Source organism: Polyodon spathula, chromosome 5, assembly GCF_017654505.1.
Source record: "Polyodon spathula isolate WHYD16114869_AA chromosome 5, ASM1765450v1, whole genome shotgun sequence".
NCBI classification, from domain to species: domain Eukaryota; kingdom Metazoa; phylum Chordata; class Actinopteri; order Acipenseriformes; family Polyodontidae; genus Polyodon; species Polyodon spathula.
The window spans coordinates 30,042,216-30,061,879 of record NC_054538.1 but is presented as its reverse complement, the minus strand read 5'-3'; the positions used below and the strand labels follow the sequence as shown (position 1 = coordinate 30,061,879).

Below are 19,664 nucleotides of genomic sequence, written 5' to 3'. Positions count from 1 at the left end.
TCCTGCCCAGTTTCAGCTTTCTTGCAGACGGCAGCAGGTTTCCCCTCAAGGACTTCTCCGTATTTTGCTCCATTCATTTTCCCTTCTACCCTGACAAGTGCCCCAGTCCCTGCCGATGAGAAACATCCCCATAACATGATGCTGCCGCTACCATGCTTCACAGTAGGGATGATGTTCTTTGGGTGATGCGCTGTGTTGGGTTTGCACCAAGCATAACCTTTTGTATTTTAGGCCAAAAAGTTCCATTTTAGTTTTGTCAGACCACATAAATTTTTGCCTCATGGCTACAGAATCTCCTGAGTGTTTTTTTTTGCATACTTCAAATGGGATTCAAGGTGGACTTTCTTGAGTAATGGCTTCCTTCTTTCCACCTTACCCTACAGACCAGATTTGTGGAGTGCTTGGGATATTGCTGTCACATGCACACTTTGACCAGTCTTGGCCATAAAAGCCTGTAGCTCTTGCAAAGTTGCCACTGGCCTCTTGGTAGCCTTCTTGCTCGGTCACCCAGTTTGGAGGGACGGCCTGATCTAGGCAGGGTCTTGGTGGTGCCATACACCTTCCACTGCTTAATAATCATCTTGACCGTGCTCCAAGGGATATTCTTTAACATCCATCCCCTGATCTGTGCCTTTCAACAACTTTGTCCCAGAGTTCTTTTGAAAGCGCCTTGGTGCTCATGGTTGAGTCTTTGCTTTGAAATGCACTACCCAGCAGAGGGAAACTACGGGAACTGCTGTATTTATCCTGAAATCATGTGAATCACTACAGTTTAACACCGGTGGAGGCCACTTAACTTGGTGTGTGATTTTGAAGGCGATTGATTACATCTGAGCTAATTTAGGATTGCTATTACAAGCAGGGTGGACACTTATCCAACCAAGCTATTTCATTTTTTATTTTTAATTTAATTTTCTACAAATTGCTAGAATTATTTTCACTTGGAAGTTGTGCGGTAGGATGTGTAGATAAAAAAAAAAAAACTAAACATATTTTAATGAATTTTAATTCTACGCTATAAGGCAACAAAAGGTGAAAACTTTGAAAGGGGGTGTAGACTTTCTATAGGCACTGTGTGTGTGTGTGTGTGTATATATATCTATAAAGTAGTTTTCGAGTTAAAGCAGTAGGTATAGAATTATGGGTAATTAGGATATGAAAATTACAGTATATGTAAAAAATATTATAATTTATTATATTATTATATATATAATAATATATATATATATATATATATATATATATAAATATTAAGTTAATGCAAACGAATTACCTAATGCATTGAGATTATAAACTTAATTTGACTTAATATATTTTAGTGTATTTTTTAATGTTTGTCAGAGAAAATTTATTCCAAAGAAGCTTTTGACAAATGGCATCTAAGAAAAGAGGTGAGAGGATAGAGGGTTCTTAACATGGACTGCATACAAATTTCAAATGCGGCTTGCAGGGATATTTTTCTTTTTTTTTTTTTATCAAACAAGACAATTGAGCTGTTTTGGGCCTTGTTCCTGAGAGGATTAGGAATGCTGGCTTTCCCTAACTGACAGACATATGCAAAAATGTTAGATTTACCATAGATTAGCAGTACAGCACCACATTTAAGCTGATGAGACTAATGTTGTCTGCAAAAAGCACAACTAATATACTTGCTATCTTTATGTTACCAGTATCTGGGAGTCTAGGCATCTGGTGCCAAATATTAAAAGTGCTTCCAGAAAGTATCTACCTGTTAGAAAGGACAAACTACAGAAGGATAACTATTTTGGCACAACATACTCAATTAGTGTTGTGTTGGTGGTTGTGTAGGTTGGTAGTTGTTTTTGTTGGTTGTAGTTTGTTTTTGTGTTGTTTTGTAGTTTTTAGTGTTGTCCAGTTGTGTCCATGTTTGTAGGTTGTTGTGTGTGTGTTTTTTAGGGTGTTGGTGTGTTTGTAGTTTTGTTTTTGTGTTTTTGTTGTAGGTTGTTGGTGGTGTGTGTTTGTTAGTGTGTTAGTGGTGTTTTTGTTGTGTTGTTGTTTTAGTGTGTGTGGGTTCTTTTTTTTGTTTGTTTTTCGTGTGTTGTTTTAAGTTTGCTGTTGGTTTTAGTTTTGTGTTTTAGCCTTGTGTTGTGTAGTTTTTGTTTAGTATTGTGTGTTGTGTGTTTTTTAGTTGTTTTAGTTTATTAGCTGGTGGTTTTTTTTAGTGTGCTGCTTTGTGTTTTTGTGTTTAGTGGTTGTTTGTTTTGTGTTGGTTAGTGTAGTTTGTGTAGCTGTGTTGCACCCCCCCCCCCCCCCCCTCCCTCCCCCCCCCCCCGAGTGTATAGGTGGGATGTGGTAACCATACACGGTACTAGTGATCACGAATTTTAAATTTTCAAAGACAAAGCATTGTGATACGTAACATGACACATTTTAATGGACTGTCATTACAGTTCACATGTGTCTTCCAGAAGTTCCTGCACATGAAGAAGGTTTTTGTGTAAATGTATACTGTAAATAGTGTGTATACATTGTACTTACTTAATGAAGTACCTGGCACTCCAGAGACAGCTTGACTGCTGTGTGTGATTACCAGGTGTGGAATCTAATCAGCAGGTAGGTGCGTTCCAGCAGGGTGTCAGGTATAACAAGTCCCATTTATTCACCTCAAGGCTGCTGCAAAGCCAAAACCAACTGGCACCTTTTATTTTATATTTTTTTGAGCAGCGTTTTGTTTTTGTACACTGTGCTGTATGTACTCTGTGTGCTGTCACTGCTAGTAGTGTCACGTGAGCTGTTCAGCGTGCTGATATGCAAATAAATCCTGTTTACCTGCAGGGTGTATCAACTTCAAACTCCAGCTCAATCACCTGTCTGTAACTCAGCAGCGAATGCATGCATCCACACAGCAGAGGGCTACTCTGTCACAAGCATTATACCCTGTGCCTTTCTAAACAAGGGATTTAGGGGAGCTCCCTAATAAAATAATTTTTACTTACTCCCACAGCAGTCGGATACGCGTCGGACGACTGTATTGCCATGAAGGGTTGGTTAAGTATTGGCATGGATTTTGAGAAAATAAGACTTTCATAATAACTGTCAACTTGTTGCTACTGACATTGTTCATCTTGTACCAATGAGATCAAAAAACAGGATCAACGATATACAAAGCCCAGCAATTACAGTGATTTTACAGAGAAGCTCAAGGGTTAGATAACAGGATGCAGTGCATTGAAAGTAGGGTTCAAAGGTCATAGTACATTTAATAAGTCACAATTACTTTTTTTGGTTGCCCCTCCCCCCCCAAAAGATCCACTGAAACATAATAACCTTGTCCAATGTTTTGCCATAACAGCTGGCAAACAGCTACTGTATGATGTACTACTGTTAGTATACACAACAGTATGTGTGTCTTAAAACAAGAGATCACGCTGTACCAAAACACAGGGCCTTGGGCACAGATTATTTTTTAATAAGAGCAGCTGTGCAGTTTATCAGATTTATAAAATGGTGTTCATTATACCAATGGAATAAAATGTATTCTTAATTCAAATATCCAGAATGAAGAAATATCAGGGAGAATAAAAACTGAAAATTATGTTAAAAAGTGCAACTCAAAACACCCAACCCCCTGGGGACACTTTTGTGCTTTTAAAATCGACTGTAATTCCAGCAGTTTAAATATGCTTTTATCAAGTTACCAGGTTTATTAATGTGATTTACCATACTTCACTTTTCTTTACAATGCTTACCCATGCTTTATTACACTTTGCTATGGTTTTACGATTGTAAACTTTTAGAAGGGGCCTTTTGACAGAGACTAGTTTAAGGGATTGAGAACCCTTCACTTCCCATATCTACAGAAGTTTCTTCTAAAAGGACAAAAAGTTCATTGGTTTGACTTAATAGCTTACAAGTGGTGGCAACTGTTAGAATAATTTCCTCTGCAAATTAGCAGCATGATTGCATATAACAAACACACTTACATTTTCACTTAGCACAGTGTTGTTGCATTTACAGTTCTCTGTAAATGTATGGATTTAGTATTTCTGCTTTTCTGACAGGAGTAGGTAACAGTGCATTATTTAGTTTTTACTTCTACTGCATTCAAAACATATTATTACAGTATACACTAGCCTTAATGTTTGCCCCCATGTTACATAATGTGTTTCCTTGCTGTGAATGACTAACGTACTGTTTAATGGAAAAAAATCCCCCAGACAAGCAGCACCATTCACATGTACGTATGCTATATATATATATATATAGTAAAAGCTTGACAAACTGGTTTAGTGCACCTGCTCATTCTTTCAAAGTACTGTTGTCTTGAATTACTATAATCCTCTTAAACTCTCTTGTTTGTTTGACTTCAGTTACATATGAACACAATGGCTGAAGCATACGAAATGCCTACATTCTATAGTCACTTTTTTTCCTAATACACGGTAGACTAGCATTCTCTCTAAGGCTAAAATGAGCGCATTTTTCGCAATAACTATCAACATCTTGAGGTGACTCTCTATCATTTGGAGGGCATTCTTGCAAAGCATTAACATAAGCATATTTGCGTTTGTCTTGCAGCGGGTTCTCCGATTTCCCTCTGTAAAAAGAGCAGTACAGGTTGGGCGAAGCAGGCGTCTGGCGATTCTGCCTCTATACAGCTCTTTAGTGCTTTCATCACTGACATTCACTTCCTTATAGATGATGACTACCTGGTTCCAAACAACATGGCGCTTTCAATGTTTTTGGCGCTTACTTATTTTAAAAGGGAACACTAACTAATTAAAAAGGGAGCACTCTCTCTCAAACAAAGGAAATTTCAATCATGTTTCAATCTTGTTTAAAAGTACAGTGTGTGTACTAGGGCTGGGTATTGGCAGTGTCTTCACGATACGATACGTATCAAGGTATGAGGGTCACGATACGATACGAATCACGATACAGTAAATTAAGCATGAAACATTAAAAAAATAAAAGAAAATAATCACACAACTATTGTCCCAATTCTTTGTAATAATAACAATGGTCAAAAAAGCTTCACAGGCTGCTTTGCTGTTTCATGTTTATGCTTTAAAATATATTTCTTTAAAAAGAATACAAATACTGTAAATCATAATAAATTTAACATTTTGTACAGTTTTTGAAATCAAACAATATTTTCTTAAAGTTCTGAACCTGGCATAAAGTATGACAGCTCTGTGACGATATAGGCAATTCACAAAGACCAAAATGCTCCATCAGTGCCGGTTCTGAGCCGTCATAACTCGTCTGTGTGAAAAGGGTAAGTGTTTCATATTTTATCCTGGTTATTGTAATGCCAGTAAAATGCTAAACTTCATTTGTGTTGTACTGTATATAGGATTACTCTCACATGACATTGCTGGCCTGTTACTAAACTGTTTAATATTTTGTATTGTTATTGTAATGCCACCAATAAGCTGGTCTTTACAAAACACCTTCATTTGTAGATTGAACTGCAGTTTCAGTGGAAGACTGTAAATATGATTCTCACAACAGTGCTGGACATTTGTTTTCTGAATTGTTGTAATATAATTCTTAGGTTTACCTTCTTATTTTAATGCCAGCCATGAGCCAAGTGATGTCTATAAACATTATGACAGGTTTGAAGTGTGTTAAGGTGCTTTATTTATTATTACAGCAACAAGAGTCTTATTTAAAAAAAAAGACAAAAAAAAAAACTCTTGGCTTAATAAAAATAAAATTCTGGTAATAGTTAAAATAAGTAAAATAATAAATAACAACATTATATTTATGTTCAAATGCAGGACTTTGCTATTCCCAAAAATGGAAAATCAGTCGCCCCAAAGACGGTTAGAATTAAAGGCTGTGCAGACGTCAGTGTTTTATACAGTCGTATAAACAGCATACAGTCTACGATAACAACTGACAGGGCTGCATTTATGAGAAGATCTCAATCAGGCTTCATAAAGGTAAATATATGCTTCATAAATATTCTATATTTATTTTAGACACATAAAATCAGGATGAATCAGAGGTGGAGCCACAATAAATGTCTTGTTTAAATTTAAAGCACAATTTATATACAAATATTGCGATATTTGTGTTGGAATATTGTTTCAAAATTGTATAATGCAAAAAAAAAAAAAGAGAGTATATTAAAAGGGATAATGCTTGGCCGAAAGTTTCTTACTGATAATTTTACCAGTCAAAACGGCAAGATTCTCAGCGTCTAAAAAGCTTAGAGGGAATACTGCCATTGACTCCTGGGGAAGTGACTATTGGCAAAAATGCGGAATGTAACCCACAAAATTTGATTCCAGCAGTTCTTGCTATCTTTACACATTTATGGCAACTCTACGAATATTTCCTGAGATAATCCCTAGTTAATCATGGTTTTAGCATTTAATGTCACAAGATGAAATTGTATGGTTTGAGGTTATGCTTTTAAATTGTGCTTTACTGCATGTAACAAATGTTCAGTTTTAAATCAACATAACATCTTTGCGGCTGGTTTAAACTTAGATACATTAGTGCTTATCAGGGTCTGTGAAACCAGACAACAGTGATTTAAATAAATAGTGATGGTAAAATATAAAAAAGTAATAAAGGTAGGCTCAGATGAAAAACTGCAATATCCCCTCAACTCTTTAGACAAACAGCCAATTAGACCAGATAAAGTGTGGATATTAGACTTTATCGAAATACTTTCATAGACATATACTACTAGTAAAGCCACCCTGATCCAGACTGGTCTGTGCCCTTGAATTAGTACACCCAGACTGCAGTTTAAGTGCTTCCTGCGCACTTGTACTTGTACAGAAAACAAAAACACAGGAATACAAAAATAAAATGGTTGAACAAAACACTACAAACAAAGACTTCAAAACAAATGGCAGCCAAGCTTTGGCTTTCTTATTTACTTACTTATTTCTCCACTCGACGCTCTTCTTGTTTAGGGTGGGCAAACCCCCTTCAATGAACCATCTCACCATTTTTTATAGGGTGTGGCCAGGGGTAATCGACGTCAATCATTTAATTCCCACCAGGCCACATTAAACACATTTTCAATTAACCATTAAATAAAACAAGTAAACAACTTGTTAACATGTAGCTGTGCAAAGCCAGCCACCTTAACCCCAGGCTCTTCCTTTGCACCTGAGCCATTATGTCTGCCAGCCACCAAACACACACCCACACAGAAATATGACTTCAAAACTGACAACTGAAAAGCTTCTTTGTATTGTAGTTTGTAAATGTCTTTGGCTAAAATCCATACCGTAGCTTCTCTAATGCATTCACTAGATCATGTTGTATAACGAAAGTAAGTTACTTGGCAGTACCCAGACCCATATAGGTCCTAACTACACATTCCACTTGAACAGCTTCTCCAAGAGAAAGAATTTCTTTTGGAACATGTTTCCCCCCCCCCCCCTATCTTTACTCAACAACATTCATTTTAATAACTTAAAGTCTTCCAGTACAAAATCCAGTGCACTTGGCCTGTGTAGTTCAAGTCAGCAGAAGACTTAATTAATTAAGAATTAACCGGGAGGTAATGGAGTGTTGTCCAAGGTTTTATTCAATTTATACAACTTAATAGCCTTTTTGTGTTCAATATCATTTGGTTCTTTTATTAAGCTTATATATTAATTAACATATAGGTAGGGGGACCATATTTTGAAGTCCTTAAACTGGGACCGTATGGAAATATTGTGGGTTTTTATTTTCACTTTGACAATGTTTGATCTAATATTATATTGAAAGTGAATACATAGACACATGGTGATATTCAGAGTAGAACCTTTTACTTTCAAACCCCTTTTATGTCAATAAATGATCTTACTGTCTTTGTAACAATTTCTACACAACACGTATAGTTATTACATTACAAAGTAGCAATTCAATAATATAAAATTCTGAGATTCTATTTTACTGCTGATTACTGCTAGTCCCTTTTCTGCCTAAGAAACGGCACCTTCTCTCTTTGATTTTCACTTTCTATCTTTCCCTTGCTCTCATCTTTCTAGCTCTGTGCTGTCCACCAGTGTACAATCTGCAACTAGGCCCTTCCTGTCTGAAAACATTACATATCTCAGTATTTCTTTTGATGAAATGGTTACTTCATAGAATCTATTTTTTTTTTCTAAATATGTAATTTATCACCATTTAATATGACATGGTATTTGTTCTGTATATTTTTTTCTATTGCAGTGATTGCACGCATCTTGAAAGTGCAAGAGGATTACGTATAGACAACAGAAATGTGGCTACCCAGTGACAAATTTCCAAAGCATGTGCATTCCTCTGTATTGTAAATATACTCACACATTCGTGTCTGAAACCATTTCTGGAAGAACCTGGTTCTTTTGGCTACTGATAAATAGTTAAACCTTAAAAGGGTCACACATCTAGGATTTTCAAACATATAGGCTAATGTAGAACATCACACAAATTTACTAACCTAACAATGGAAACTCCCCCCCCCCCCCCCCCCCCCCATACAAAAAAAATCCATACAAATTATGTAATGTAATATAATCAAGGGCTATGCCCGTCCGACTGTGTTTATGTCCTGTAGCCTACACATTTTCAAACATATCTTGAGAACCGGTTATCCAATCTGGATGACAATTGAAAAGGACATTCTTTAACAAATGTTACAAATAGTATCAGAATCTGGGGATGTGTGGAGGCACCTATCTGTACTGTGTCAAACTTACATTTTTATATGTACAGTACAGTGTGCAAAGGTCATTGTGACTGACTTCACTAATATATTTCATTTTGAATAACATATGGCAAGGGACATGCTTGCTTTAAGGGTTAATGCCAGGATACCCACATGGTATTGCTGTATTTAAAGTTAGCATTTCATCAGTTTTCTTTGATGTGACAAATAACAGTATTTCATTAACAGTGTTCATGTTTCCAGTATTAAGAGTGAAGTGAAAAAGGGGCTCCCGAGTGGCGGATCCAGTAAAAGCGCTCTGTGTGAGTGTAGAATGTGTCCTATAGCCTGGACGTCGCCGTTTTGAGTCTGGGCTATTCCACAGCCAACCGTGGACGGGAGTTCCCAGGAAGCGGCACTCAATTGCCTAAGTCTCGCTGGGGGGGGGGTTTATTTTCACTTTGACAATGTTTGATCTAATATTATATTGAAAGTGAATACATAGACACATGGTGATATTCAGAGTAGAACCTTTTACTTTCAAACCCCTTTTATGTCAATAAATGATCTTACTGTCTTTGTAACAATTTCTACACAACACGTATAGTTATTACATTACAAAGTAGCAATTCAATAATATAAAATTCTGAGATTCTATTTTACTGCTGATTACTGCTAGTCCCTTTTCTGCCTAAGAAACGGCACCTTCTCTCTTTGATTTTCACTTTCTATCTTTCCCTTGCTCTCATCTTTCTAGCTCTGTGCTGTCCACCAGTGTACAATCTGCAACTAGGCCCTTCCTGTCTGAAAACATTACATATCTCAGTATTTCTTTTGATGAAATGGTTACTTCATAGAATCTATTTTTTTTTTCTAAATATGTAATTTATCACCATTTAATATGACATGGTATTTGTTCTAGGGGGGGGGGTCCTAGGTTGGCCAGGGTGTCCTCAGCTCACCATGCACCAATGACTCATGTAGTCTGACTACATTTTTAAGAAAAAGAAAAAAAAAGTGAAGTGAAAAACAACATAAAACAGGTTGCTAACGATACAAAATAACAATTGTTACCAATTAATGTAGATATAAATTGCTGAAGTGTTGTATGTTGTTACGAATATTTAGATGATAAACCTTCAGTAACATACAGTAGTCTCCACGTATAGGAACACCTCCTAAGAGAACATGGCATCTAAGGGAACACCCTTATGGTATAACAAATGTTTGCCATTGTAAATGCTCCGGCTAAAGGAACAGGAACTTTGCTTAAAAAAACACCTTCTTGGCACTGATAGTGATTCGTTCACAAGGGATACAGCACTGTTTTGTAAAAAAAAGCAACTTGTCATCGCGAGAGTGTCTTGAGGGACACTGGTTTATGAGACCTGCTGTCATATCATTGAATTATTTTGTATTCTGATTTCCACGAGTGCACCTCATTGCTACAAAATGGCATATAAACAAAACGGCAAAATGCACCGCTGTTTCTCTTGTTACACAAAGCTGGAAACTGTTCGAGTTCTTGAAAAAAACCTGAAATCAGTCACAAGTCGCCAAGCAATTTGGTGTTTCCTGTTCTTGTGTGTTGCTTCACCATTCTGTTAAATAATGTGCATGTCTTGTATATGGCTGCTGCATTTTGTTTGACAGTTAGTTTATTAATTTTAAGTAATCCGGAGTAACAGCCATTATTTTTTGCCTCTGCCATTGTGATAGACCGTAAAACAACCGCCAGCTAATTTCATAGTACATAGTGATTAAGCTTTTTGACCGTGTTGTTTTGCTTTAGATTTATTAAAGTTAGTTTGTCTGTTACCTTATTATTATAGTTTATTAACATACACTTGCCTATTGTTTTGCTTTTACTTATTTTGTTAATTTCATATGCTGATGCACGTGCATCATGACAAGTAATACATATGTATTTATTTATTGATTCATATTATGTCTGGTGGCTGACTCCGACTTAGCAAACACTTTGGCTACAAGAACACTTTGCTTGCTTCTCGAGGGGTGTTCTCTTAGCCGGAGAGTATGGTCTCTGCATGTTCTAAAACTATACTGTACCTTCTAAAATTCTTGTCCTGATAAATAAAGTAATGCAAATACTGCAGTAGCTAACAGCTGTCGTACATGTGGACAGACCATACTGGAACACCTGCCACAAAAGGTGTTACATTTGGCGAATGCAAGATGTTACAACTGAATAAAGCTATTGCTACCAAAAATTAATAAATAAAGTTTCAGTGTCCATCAAATCCCTGGACCCATTGGCTACATTTACAACAAAAACAGCGGTATAGAAGCACACTATGATTGTAGCTTTTAATCGTACCAAACTGGCACTGGCCTACCACATGCATGTATTCCAAGCTTGGAACGTGCATTTCAAAATCTAGAACACTACAGTACAAGGACATCCAAATTCGAGCAAAAGAACACAGACAATCCCAGACAGTCTGCAAAGTTGTTACTTAATTAAACTTTTATTTGAGGGTTGGACACTGGGGGTCTTGTTCTCCAATATAACCCATAGAGTCATTTGTTAGTCTTGTTTACAAAAGCAGTTGCCAAGCAAACAACTTCTAAATTAGTCTTTGATCAAAATCGGGGGTTCTGGTTTTTCAGGTATTGATTATCAGCAAAAAATGATCACAATAATAATATCCTTATATCAGTTAATAATGATATCCTTATAAATCACTGTTTCTACTCATTACTCATTAATTGCAACTTTCTCGCTAGGCACAGTTGTAGTACAGTAGCAGTTCTCTCTTTGTTGCTTGTCATGCTCTGGCTTGCAAAATAAATCTATACTTCTCTATCACACAAGGTTAGTGAATTTTCTTTAGCCCAGTTAAATTATATGGAGTGTCTTTACAGGTACAGTAGATACAGTGGAAACAAAACATCTCTATAGTGGTTGTGCTTTGCTTTTTGGCTTTAGCTGACTATCAAAAAAACGATTATTAATGATGCAAACTTGTTTAAAAAGCATGGCGAGTAGCTGCACCTGAAAGTGAAAGAACTACTGTCGAATATATTATTTCTAACATATCAGGCCTCTATTTTCTCTTAAAATAAGCAATGTATTAGTTTCAACTCCTCAAATTGGCTGCAGTTTTTGATATAAAAAAAAAAGGCAGACGATATGAATACAGATAGTAACAGTTTATTCTTTTATGTCAAGGTATACAACTTTTTAGGGGTGGGTATTGGGACTGAGGCTCTGTAGTGCAATATATTGCAATACTGAAGACAATATTGCAATATGTATTGCGATACATATTGAAATTAAATGCAGACTGATGTTGATTTTACTGCTACCAAAATGAGAACTATTGCAATTTTGCATATTTCAAAAACTGAATTGGCTATTTATTCTCTAAAAATAAATGTAATTTGTAAAATTTTTATTATAAAATATCTTTATTTTCATTTGATGTTAAACATGTTTTGTTTCTTAACTCAACACGTGTCAATTAGTATCAGAGTCATTATAAGTTAACACTTGTTTAGCAGTCTGCAATTCAGCTTTCACTTCAGCCCTGTCTTGTTTGTACATCTGTGGTATTATAACCTCAGAGAATTGCTTCCTGCTGGGTACTTGGAATCGTGGGTCCAGGACGTTCACCAAGCCTCTGAAGTAGAGGTCTTCACAGGTCCAAATTAATCAACCCGACCCAACCACGAACCGACAATTATAGACCAGACCCGATGTAATATTCTTGTTATTAGATCCAGATCCGACCTGCCCCGAAAAAACAGTGAAACGCTTTTTCTTTCCCCAGCTTAGTATATGCACCGATTAGATACAGTATTAAAGCAGGGTTTTTTCCAGTCAACCTGGAAATCTAGTTGAACTACACAGTGTTTATTCCATCATGAACCTACACAGAGGACTATAAAATTAAATATATAATATAAAAGATACAAAGATAAATACATTATCTGAAAATCAAATGAACTGAAGTACGATCTCGTAAATGCGTGATTTTATTACAAGCTTAACACAACAGCAAATGGAATTGAGATGTAACATCTGTGTTTTGCAAAACAATGAACAAGAATACTAAATGTATTATATAAGAACAAAACTATACATAGTCTGCAAAGGGGCAAATGCAATTAAAGTAAAACGTAACATTTCTGTTTTGAAAAAACAAACAACAAAAAATACAAAATATACTACTGAAGTACACAACAAAATACTGCAGATCCAGCAATGTCTACTCTCAAAGCTCAATTTTACTTTTACCAAAGCCGATGCTTCTGAAATTGAATGTTTGATAATTGGCAACATTTCTGCCTTTATCGTAGTACATTTTTCGTGGCTGAAACGAGATGGTCACTGCAGAAGAAATGGGATCTCCTGCATGAACTTTTACATGTGCAGCTCCTATGTCAACTAGTGACTGTGCAAGTTCTCAAAGACTGGCTTTCAAACATTCTATATGGTCGTCAATCTTTTGCACAGATTTTAAGGCATTTATCCAGAGTCCCTATTTCTGCAGGCACTGTACCTGACCTGGCGATAAAAATGACATAATAGCAACCTGGGTTGATGTCTTTGCTTTAATGCATCCCTTTTAATGTTTCAAAAGACCTGAAGTTCCTGTTTTAATTGAATCAAAGCGAAGTAGGCTCCCGCAATCAATTCATTTTGCCACACCAACTCGTTTTCCTTCTTTGTCCACAATAACAACAAATGATTCCCACACCGATTTCATTTTTCTGTGAGCTTTTGTTCATAGAATAAGTTTTTCTTTGAAGTCCTTCATAAACAAATCCATTACTCAGACTTTTAATAATGATCATCTAAAAGAAACACCTTCGACATGGGTTACGTGTCTGCTGCTGCACCCTGCAAGCCATGTCATGTGCTACTGGGGGAAGCCAATCCACGCAACAGAAATTATAAGCAATGACCTTTAGTACCAAAGAGAGCCTCTTTAATAGTAATCGACAGTTTGTGTATTACTGAGTCAACAAAATCGGGTAGACCCGTGAAAACATCTACTCTGAAGTCTAAAGAACTCAGACCATACAAAATGGTTGATTCTGCAATTAAAAATGTATACTTTTTTGTGATCATTTTTGCCCTCGCTAAATTAGCTTTATAACTTGCCCCGAGCATAGATGCGATTGTTCGCTGACCTGAAATCGACGTACTAACCTTTACTTGTTCACTGGGACTCGAATTTCCTTCTGCAAGTAACACACCCGGGTGATACCGTGAATGTGATATGTAAGGTTGCTGGTACTGCTGTCATGGCAAATTTCGCCCCCCCATCCTATAAAAGTATATTAACAAACATTGTTAATACACAACAAAACAACCAGCACTATTGGTGTGTCTGTATGAGACCAAATTATAACATGAACTCAAATTAGGTTTGGGTTTTTCAGTATAATATTACAAATAATAACTGAGTTACGGGTAAATACATAAAACACACACACACACATATATCTATGGTTTAATTATATTGTATGTATAATATATATATATATATATATATAATATATATATATATATATATATATATATATATATATAGATATATATATATATACTGTATCCTATAGGAATAGTATAAAGTAGTATTTCATGTTTTTATTTTACTGTAAAGGTTATGAATTTAATCACACACGGGCCAATGTAACATAAAGCACCCAGTGATTATAAAGAACAAAAGCAAGAAAAGTATCAACATTACGATTAAATACCAATAAACACACGTACAGATATATTTTTGTTTTTACTCTGTTCACTCAGAATCGAGAAACGAAATCGCCACATGGCTCGTTTAGAACTAAAAGACTAAAAGGGGAGGGCGACATTTGCCATGACGCCACCAGCATATTTTACTACAGCCTTGCATAAACAACATACCGTAGTGTTTGATGCCATACAGCCTTTTAGATTTTCATTAGGGAATGATTCCAGACATGTGACACTGCTTTGCAGAATTTAAGCAGCTTCTGCCGTATTTTCTTTGTGTTAGCACAGCTCGCATTACGAGTTCTCGCAGGAAGAGATTATCTCATGAGATAATGACATTTTCCCTGTAGTTAAACTGAATTAGTTAAACCAAAAATACCGGTATTGTTGTTCAAATACCGATTATTGTATTGCCTGATGAATATTCCAATATACCGGTATATCGGTATTATCACATACCCCTGCAACTTCATTAAAAACCAAAGAACAGAAAAAGGCTTAAAATATATAGTTTCTGAAGATGGTCACTCTAAAAACCAAAAGTTTGGCCTGTTCTATCTCAAGCAGTAGGTTAGTTATGATATGTCATTTTAAATAAATACAGGAGGAAAAAAATAGCCAAATGCAAATATTTTATGGTAAATTAAAACAGTAAGACGAAAAAAAGCCAAAAATGCCAGCAAGACACCTTTTTAACATGATGCGACTAAATGATACATTTCCTGCCACAGGATATGTTTTAATACATTTAAAAACAAGATCAACAGCAAACTGAATGTGATGAGTGTCTGCACAGTAGCAAAGAGTGTGATGAATTTCTGCACAGTGTTGTCAGGAAAATCAATTCAACCAGGTGACAGTAAATTGCCACTTACTACCTTTTCAATAAATGAGACACAGTATCATGGAATGATAATACATTAAAAAAATAAGCTAAAGGAAAGCTAAATCAACTAACTAATGTTTGTAGTTAACCAACCAAATCCAAACTACACAGGTTACTTCTGCTGCATTACCATACTAAATTTAAACTCAAAACAACAAACCAACTGGAGCTGACAACTGTGACCATTGGTTGTTTAAAGATACTGTCCTCATTGCACCTTTCCAAAGCTACTGGAAAATCTTAATTTTCTTGCAAACAGAAACAAACATTTATATCTATGAAATGAAGGCTGATCCCATATTTCTAACTACATCTGTATAAAATAGTGATATTACAGTTCAGCTTAATATTTTACAACCTGCTACATGCACTTGTGGGTGTTGTAAGCTAATTTGACCGTTCTCTGTCCAACTCTTGATGTTGACACCCATCTAAAAAGTTGCTGAAAAATCTGGGAGGATTCAATTAGTAACTTCCCAAAAAGTGTGCAAAGACTGTCAGACAGTGGGAAAGAATCTTCATGAGGGTTACAGTTAAATTAAAGGAACTCTGGGAGGTACAGGGTTATCACGATCTTATCATATGAAACATGTGCAGACACACCTGTACTGTACAGTACACTGCTATAGTCTGATTGATAAGCAAAAGGAAAAACCTCTCTAGACTGTCAGGTGAACACTGTATCAGCTCAATACATTACAATTGCCCTGAGGTGCCCAACCAATCACAGAGGTAAATCTTTCTACCAGATATGAAAGCAATACTGTGTAAAGAGTACTACAGAAGTGCTGAAGTTCACGATCAGTAAACACACTATTATAACCTGTAATAACTATAGTATTAAATAGTGAGAATCTATCACATCCAATCAAATATATGGACTCAATTGTCAATTATTTATCAACACCGGAAACTCCATTTTGTAATGCAATATGGGCCAACCACTGCAATACCTGACAGCTGCCGGGTAAGTCTCTTCTTGATGGGCTCTCTTCTGCTGTAATGACGAAAGATTAACATACTAGTGTATACAATAACACTGCAGGTCCACACCTCTGGAGAGATTAGGCTATTGTTTGAAAACTTCTTTTTTTTTTTCTCACTTGGTCACTTGCATCAAGATGTTATGAGGAAATGGGTTAGGAATCCCTGGTAAATAACACAACACTCTGCTGAAAACTATAGAGTTCTGCTAAGTTAAAAAGCAAAACAAAACAAAACAAAAAAAACTCCAACTGCTGACATACACATGATTCACACACGAGTGTAATGTTAACTAGGATCTCCAAATACTGCTCTCCCCTCAGCAACTTTTTACAATCGCTTGGATACCTGGGGCCATACGCCAACATATAAACAATAAGCAGTCAGTGTGTTTGAACGGCAGGTTTCTACAGACTGGTGCAGGTGTAATTAAGCTATTGATCATTTCTTAACAGTACAGCAGGGGCACCACAAGTTAAATACTTGTCTGATTCTGACACAACCCCGTTGAGTTGTGTTTTACAGTAGGCTTCTGCCCTACATTGACAACAAGCATTTCAAAAGATGGTGGCTAAAAATGGGAAACGTGAAATGCGTTTCTCATTGTGATATTACAATTAAGGAAGGAAACACATTTCACAGTTTCCCATTTTTTAGGCCATGCATTATTTTCATGAAACTCTGCAGGGTAGCTGTCTCACTGTTTATTTAAGTGACCAAAATAGGATGCCTGGTGACAAAATATAAATAACTAGAATTCTTCTTTGCAAACATTTACTTGTTAAAACATTAAAAGTAGGAGAGCTCATCGCTCAAAAAAGAAGACGGGTGGACCTGTGGCTGATTTTGCAAACTATTACATCCTGAGAATGAAACAGATAACAGTTCAGATTGGTTTTACATTTCTGCATTGTCCATTGCACTTTCTGAAAACATGGAATGAAACCGTCCCCGGCGTCAACAAAAAAATAAAATAAATAATAATCAGCGTCATTAAACTGTGTGGCATGCCCATACCGTCATAATCGTCAACAAAAGCGCTAGTAGTACCAGGAGTGTCAAAAACTCTCGAGAACATCAAGATGGTCCTGGCGGTGTTACTGACAGTTCTGACGCTCTGGACAAGAAATGCAACATCTCCACATTTATACAATAATTAATCAACAGAGAAGGTACATGGTGTCACTCACCTGCATTATAAAAACGATCCAGCACTTTGGTTTCACCAAAGTCGAGCTTGCCAAAGTTAAGAATTTCCAGGGTAGTGGCTCCGTTGTCACATGCCTCTTTCAAACACTGAAGTGCCATATTCTCTGCAGCGTGCATTTGGGTAGCCTCATTTATGACATATGCCACAGTAACTACTCTGTTTTTAGTTGTATCTACTGTCAAGAGGCCACCACTTGTTCTGGGGCAATTGAGAGCGGTCGCAGTGCCACTGGCAGTAGGATCTTTCCAGTATGCGCCAGCTGCAGGAACCGTGTTCGCATTGTTCGACTCACCATGGGCATCTCCACAGGAGCATGCAGGTTCGCTGATACGAGTAGAATCTCCTCTTGTACAAGGCGGCCAGAAAGAAGGCACTGACAGTGTGATTCCTTCGAAGTCCTGGCTCATTTTTTTTTTCTTTTGTAGAGAAAAAAACACGGTTGATACCTATTTCTTAACACTGTATCCTTGTACAAAGTTTGCATTCACATAATGCTACGCATTTTTTATTTGTACTCTTCTAACATTAATTAATGCTGCTGTTTTGATACTCATTCGTTTTTCCACTGCATTCTTCACTCGAATAGTTTGTTTCTGGTATTCAGGAAATACTGTGGTAACATCTATTTTAGTAGGCTTCCAGACTGCCAGATTGTGCAGTTCATCCATGCAGGTTACAGTCAGAAGCGTGCAAAGTGCCACTTTTGCTTATCTTCAGTTTGTCACTGCCGTTTAATAACTTCCATGCAATAACAAAATCCGAGAAATGAGTCTCAATCTCAATTGACAATATATCCCAAATGTCCTTTTCGCTGAGAAATGCTTTAAAAGCTTTTATAAAAACACACTGTCCTCCACGTTATCACGCTGCTTATCTCTTTTTTCCCCTTGTAGTTTTAAACTTCATAGGATTTAAACGTGTTCCATTCCAGCAGCCTTTTTAATTTGCTCCTGTGTTCCTTTTGAATCCACGTTGCCAGCAATCAACTGCAATGCTGTTCTAAGTAAAAAAAAATATTAAAGTTAAAACTACAATAGCAGTCACCCAACCCTACGCCCAACCCGTGCTGGTATTGTCAGATACACACACTCACTTCACACAACCTCAACTTTACTTGGGGCGGGTACATTACCAAAAAAAGAAAAGGGGCCTGGCCTGGGCTCTTAAAGCTGAAGTACATATCCTGTTTACGAAAAACAACGGTAGTAAATAAACCATGCGTAATGTTATTTAAATGTAATGTGACATTTGAAAATGCATCAAATGAAATTAGACGAATGTATTTTACAATAAGGACAGGCTATAAGCAGACTAAGCTTAGGGCCCCAAGCAGTTCAAGGGGCCCCTGATTCAGGAGGATTTAAATAAATAAATAAATAAATAAATAACCAGAACTTTAAAAATTTCAGTATTGTATTATTTAAAAAAACTGCCGCAGATTCAGGCCAGTTCACATCAGTTCACGTCAACTGGTCAGAAAATAATATCAGTCCACACTTTAAATATATGAGACTTTTGTTACGACTGTATCCTAGCTCAAACAACACGACAGAACACGAATTTTGCCTATAAAAAGATGAAAACAGACAGCAAGTACAGTTGTTCCATTTACTCGTTTTTCTTTCAGTATTGAAATACAGATTAATATTTGCACAATGCAGATCAGCTATGAAAACTCAACAATTTACAATGATAAACAAACTGTGATTCTTAGTCTCTTCCCCCCCCCACCCCCCTAGTACAGAACACCTACTGTAAGCAAAACAAGTAATGTCTTTAGTGATTACAATCGCGAAATTCGAAACTACACTATTAAAAACAGAACAGTATAGCTAATAATTAATGACTGTGCTGATTCAAATTTAAATCCACAGATTATTATTATTAATAATATTATTACTTTTATTATTAGCATCCCACACTTAAAATACACTACTTTTTTGCTGTAGAAATGTATGTGTATGAAACATTTCAATGCAATTAAAATTATTAAGTCTATTTACATTAATTTTAGATCAGTGTTTCTGATTTCCAGTCCTGGGGGGCCAAAGCTCTTCTAGTTTCCACTCCCACTGAGCTCTTAATGACCAATTTGCTTAATTTGACCAAGTTAACCGTTTTGCAAAGTCTGAAGTGATGATTCAAAGAGAGCGCTATAAAACATGCAGGGCGGTGGCCACCCAGGACTGGAAGTGAGAAAAAGTGATTTAGATCTCTCTCCCATTTAAATCTGCACAAATTGGGCTGT

The 19,664-nt window shown here is 36.4% G+C and overlaps 1 protein-coding gene across 1 annotated transcript in view; it reads right to left on the bottom strand.

Moving 5' to 3' along the window:
• Window positions 1-18,472, bottom strand: part of LOC121316398 (mitogen-activated protein kinase kinase kinase 5-like) — a 75,180-nt gene extending 56,708 nt beyond the window's left edge. The window contains exon 1 of the mRNA XM_041251475.1: window positions 17,397-18,472. Within this exon, the coding sequence (XP_041107409.1) occupies window positions 17,397-17,823 (427 nt within the window). The 5' untranslated portion in view covers window positions 17,824-18,472. The remainder of the gene's footprint in view (window positions 1-17,396) is intronic.
• Window positions 18,473-19,664: the final 1,192 nt, after the last annotated feature.